Source organism: Alligator sinensis, unplaced genomic scaffold (genome assembly GCF_000455745.1).
Source record: "Alligator sinensis unplaced genomic scaffold, ASM45574v1 scaffold264_1, whole genome shotgun sequence".
NCBI classification, from domain to species: Eukaryota; Metazoa; Chordata; order Crocodylia; family Alligatoridae; genus Alligator; species Alligator sinensis.
Window position 1 is genome coordinate 3605422 of NW_005841831.1, and position 5162 is coordinate 3610583.

The following is a 5162-nucleotide window of genomic DNA, read 5'->3' on the forward strand; positions in this document are numbered from 1 at the left end:
CCCACCATGGTCATCTTTTGCTGCAGGGTGCCCAGCCCTCAAGGGGAAGCTCACAGTGGGGGAAAAAATCTGAACTCACCTCCACCAGATCCAAACCCACCAGTGCCTCCGCCGGGTCCACCCATGTGTGAACCCCCACCAAAGTGCTGGGGGAACTGAGGCAGCACCTTTTTCCGCTTCCTCTCCACCTCCTCCTTGTCTGCAGGAAAGACAAGTCAGAGTGTCAGAGCTAGGCCTCAGTCCCACCCTGCCTGAGCAGTCCTCCCCTGGCTGCTGCAGTGCTCCCCCTGCCTCCACTCAGGGCAGGGACACAGCAGCTTCAGGCCCAGCCATGCCCCTGCTCTGCACTGAGCAGCACTCGCCTTCCACCATTGGGTAGTAGGTGAACTGCTTGGAGTCGCTCACATCTCCCCCTCGCTTCCGCTTCAGCTGCAAGAAGACAGTGACAGGACGGTCGATCTTGGGCTTGTGGTAGGGCGGCGTGCGGAAGACGATGGCATACTGCAGGACAACACAAGACCCAGAGTCAGGCACTGCTGCCACCTGCCTACTCACCCCCATACTCCTACTCCCCCGGGACACTCATCAGTACCCCCTAGTCATCAATCCTCTGGCAGGAAGGGCAATAGGCCCCTATGGCCCCCTCAACCCCTGTAGCCCCCTTACTGCTGGAAGCAGCCCCTGCCTCACCTGCTTATGTACATCTGTAGGGGAGAAGTCACCAAAGGCCTGCCAGCCGTTCTCATCATCCTCATAGAATCGCACCTCTATGTCGTCTGGGGGTGGGGGGTGGGGAAAGGAGGGACAGGGGTAGGGTTTAATGCAGCAGCTCAGAGACCATCCAGCTATCAAGAGCTCTCCTACAGGGCAGGAGGGCCCTACCCAGGGCTCCAGCCCCTCCTCCACTACAGGGAAGCACTGCAGTCACTGCCATGGTCTCAGCTCAGAGCTCTACTGAGGATGCAGAAGAGACCAGACACTTCTTGGTTCCCACTCCCCCACCAGGCTCCTCACAGCTCTTTTTTCTCAGTCTTCTCCCCTCCCCCAGGCTCCAAATGGGGCTGCCAACCTGTCTGGCTCCAGAAGATAGATTCTTTGTTAAGCCTTAGAGCATCCTCCCGATGCCCAGGGGGCTGCAGGGAGGTTCCTCACCTTTCTGGACTTTATCACACAGCAAGTAGACCTCATCCCCACCCCGCACTGAGCCAGCTGTCTTATCCATCCGTGAGATCTTCAGGTTGGAAGCCCCAGGTGACTCTGCAGAGAGGGAAAGCATTTTGAGCCGACACTTGGAGGTGCTGCCCTGTCATGCACACAGACACAAACAATGACAGAGCTTCTAGAGAGGCACACGTGACTCCTGCCAGAGTCCCTGGGTCCTGCTTTAGCTGCAAACTATCCTGCTTCAACCCTCCTTCCCCAAGACATCTCTTACAAGAAAGCAGTTCTTCCCCTGCAACCCTGCAGGGAGCAAAGCAGGGAGTCATCAGATTGCTGTCACAGCCCAGCCCAACCACTGACAACACCCCACAGGGAAAACCCCCAGGCACTGAATCAGCAAATCCAAGAGAAACACCTTGCCCAGCAACGTGCCCAACAGCCACATGCCCTGGGAAAGTGCTCCACCATGGCTGCCAACTGGGTTTGCTGCTCCTCATGAGGTGGGAGGCCATGGGCACCTGTTTCTTCCTGAAGACTGGCTGCACAGCAAGAAGGCAGCTGGGACCAAGTAGAGCCCAAGCTGTAAGAGCCCTGAGTTAGTTCTGAGTGAAGAGAAAATCCAATCTTCCAGCCCAGGGCTTTCCAAGAACATATACAAGCACAGGGCAAACCCGCTTCAGTGCCTGGAGAAGCTGGGTCTTGGCATGCCCAGCACTTACTGCTGTCATGAATTGGGTCCGAGATGACAGGATTCAGGGCCAGGGTGAAGTTCCCACTGCTGTCACGGAGGTAGGCAGTGAAGCGGAGACGCACAATGCTCAGATCCATCACCTTCTTTAGCTCCTTTGCCTCCACCTCAATCTCTCGCACCTCAGAATCTGCCCAGGGGAGGGAGGGGAGGCCAGGATTGCAGGCTGCCCAGTACTGGGAAAGGACTCTAGCTCAGAGCCCCTCCCCAGAGGCCCTTGCACCACCCTGCATTGTGCCACTCCCTCTATCCCCATGACTGTATGAGCCTGCCCCTCCCCAGGTCCCCAGACCCTCTGCAACTCAGCTCCAGCCTACCCTTGAGCCCCGGCTTCACTCCTTGCAGCGAGTGCCAGTCCCTTGCCCCGCATCCCCAACTCCCTGCAATTTGTCCCTGGCTTTATGTCCTGCTGGCCACTCTTCTCTGTGGCCCCTCACCTGTCAGCAGCTGACTTCTGTTACGCAACTTCTGCTGCTTCAGCTTCTCCTTCATGATCTCCATCATGTTCTTCTTGGTCACATGGAGCACCCCAAGGTTGTTGAACCTAGGGGAGATGATCAGTGAGCAAGGGCACGGGGGTGGGGTAGTAGCCTGCTCAACAGCTGCAGCTAGAGGGATGCAGGAGGGGATGCCAGTTACTGAAACAGGGCTGAGCAAATGCAGGGTGGCGAGGCCCTTGGCAGCAGGGAGTTAAATCTGCCAGCAAGAGGGGCACTTAAGGAGCAAAGAGTTGATGTATGTATTCCCTAAGGAGGCCTTGATAGAAGGGACCATTTGGGAAGCCGGGAAAGGGTCAAGCTAGCTCCAGTATGGAGGGCAGGGCCAAGCTTGGGGATGTTCAGGAGATGGCACAAGCCTGGGGAATCCAAGTCAGACTGGGCTGACAACATGGGCTGGATTTTGATGAAAGCTACTAGGAGCAAAGGCCCCTAGGCCTCATGTCCAGAGTACCCCACACACAGCGTCTGCCTCGCCCCACAACACAGTCTCAAGACTTCAGCCAGTGCCCTTTGGCACACCCAACTGGTCCTGTCAGAAGCGAGCAGCCTCAAGGGACTTTCCAGATATGCTCACGCAACCTGCCTCCCAGCTGTCTGGCATGGGCAAAGGGCTTTGAAGGGAGCTTTATGCAAGGGATTGTCAGGTAAGACCTTTCCAAGCAGCCCAGATACAGCCAGTCATTCATGAAGGTTGAAGGAAGGTGCCAGCTAGACAGCAGCAGTGGGAGCTAATGGGGAGAGGTTGTGTGGTGCAGAACAAGAGGAAGGAAGCACCCCCAACACAGGGACCAGGACCTGATGCTATTGCTGAAGATGCTGAGCTATGAACAGAAGGAGAGGCTGCACAGGGGTGCAGCTGGGATAGGGACACAGTCCTAACACATTTGCTCCCTACACTAAGCACAAAGGACATTACCCAAGCCCATCACCCTACTGGGTCATAGCCATCCCTTAGCCAGGGCCTGCAGGAGCCTTCCCCAGCCCTCAGCAGTGCAGTACATACTGTGCTGTCATGTCCTTGGGCCCCACAGTCACAATGCAATTGCCAGCTTCGTTGCACTGCTTCCCCACCAGGCTGTGGGCATGCACACGTGGGGGGTCACTGTGGGTCACCAGGTCCACTTCAATCCGTGCCAGGCCTACATAGTTGCAGATCTGTAGGGCAAAGGGGAGTTCTCAGAGAGTTCATAATCATGACAACCTCCACCCCGTGAGCTCTGGCCTCAGACCCTGTCTACAATCTCCCCATGGCAGGAATAAATCCCATCCTAAGCACCGTGAAGCACACACATGCCCTGTACAGGCTCTCCCCCCCAGTGTGCCAGACAAGGTGCAGGGAGTATCCCCATGGCTGGGCAGAACAGCACTGTCTCCTCCAGGGCCTGGTGCTCACCTTGACTGTGGGGTAAGTCTTGCGTCCTTTCTCACTAGATGCTCCAGGCAGCCCACCATGGGAAGGGCCTTCACAGCCGTATCGGAACCGGAACCCACGCTGCAGAACCAGAACCCATGTCACCGCACCACCAGAGACCAAGCAGCCCTGCCAACTAGGGTGCTGGGCACAGGGACCCTACATTCAAGGCAGTGAGTTCACAGAGACTTCTGCCCCAGCTTCCCCAACCAGAAGGCACCACAGAGAAAGGTGAAACACCACTGTCCAGAGCAGCAGTTCCCAATGTGTGACCCACGCGGGGACTCGAAACGGTGGCTGTCCTCAACAGAACCATCTGGCTGGCGAAGCTGTAGCCACTGACCCTTCAGAAGCAGCTGGCTGACAAACCTTAGCAGTAGCCCTGTAATCCACTCTTAAGGATAAGAGACTTCCCTTATAAAGGGCCTGGAAGCTGACTGAACATGCGGTTTCCCCTTCTCCAGTTGCTTTTTGGAGGCACTCAGCTATGTGAGCTGACCTGGCACATTTGTCAGCAAGGTAAGTCGGGTGTGTAAGTCTTACTCCAGCTGAAATCAAGCAATGATCCTGGACTGTCCTTACTTGGCTTGTGCAAGGCACGTTCTGTTACATCTGCTGAACATGAGGTGGTGCGCTGCAGGTCACTTCTGTCATGCAGCCCCAAGCACGACATCCCACCCTCTAAGCAGGCTGCAAACAAAACTTTGGAAACCACTGGTGCAGAGAGACCCGAGCTGCCAAGCCCTTACCTGTTTTGGTTGCTCAATGATGAGAAGATACGGGCCTTCAGCTGGGGAGAAGAAAGGAAAGATACTGAGGGAAGAAAGAGCACTTGCCCCCGTCCTGGTGATGCCGGTCGACAGCGATGGGTGGGAGGCCATGCCGAGGACACCCTTGCCGAGCTGCAGCCAGTTCTCTCTGGCACTATGGGAACTTCAGGACGGGCAAAGGTCCTGTAGCCTCGGCAGTGGGACAGCGTTTCTGGGGTTCGTGGTAGGGGCTGAGCAGGAAGGGGATGGCCCTGTTCACCCACCTGAATGAGAGGAGCAGAGCAGGATGGGGAGCCCCTGGGGATGGATCACAGGCCAGCGCTGTGCCCTGGGATGCTCCAGCCAGGCCGGGCCGGGCCGGGCCGGGCCGGGCAGGGCAGGGCAGGTGACCACCGCCCACTTGGCAAGCGACGGGGCCCGAGGGTGCTGCCAGGAGGGAGGGAGGCTGGACCTGCCCCTGCCTTACCTGTCTCCATCAGCGGCTCCTTGTGCTCCACCATGTGGGAGCTGAACTGGAAGTCGTCATAGTCGATCCCGTCCAGGCACTAGGAGAGGGCAGGGCAGGGCGTGAG

At 57.3% G+C, this 5162-nt stretch overlaps 1 protein-coding gene across 1 annotated transcript in view; it reads right to left on the bottom strand.

Moving 5' to 3' along the window:
* NFKB2 (nuclear factor kappa B subunit 2) overlaps nt 1-5162 on the bottom strand; it is an 11491-nt gene extending 6329 nt beyond the window's left edge. The window contains exons 1-10 of the mRNA XM_014524241.2: nt 5057-5162; nt 4570-4610; nt 3803-3901; nt 3413-3564; nt 2347-2453; nt 1881-2039; nt 1153-1257; nt 691-776; nt 363-501; nt 80-199 (exon numbers count right to left, since the gene is read on the bottom strand). Of these exons, the coding sequence (XP_014379727.1) occupies nt 80-199; nt 363-501; nt 691-776; nt 1153-1257; nt 1881-2039; nt 2347-2453; nt 3413-3564; nt 3803-3901; nt 4570-4610; nt 5057-5090 (1042 nt within the window). The 5' untranslated portion in view covers nt 5091-5162. The remainder of the gene's footprint in view (nt 1-79; nt 200-362; nt 502-690; nt 777-1152; nt 1258-1880; nt 2040-2346; nt 2454-3412; nt 3565-3802; nt 3902-4569; nt 4611-5056) is intronic.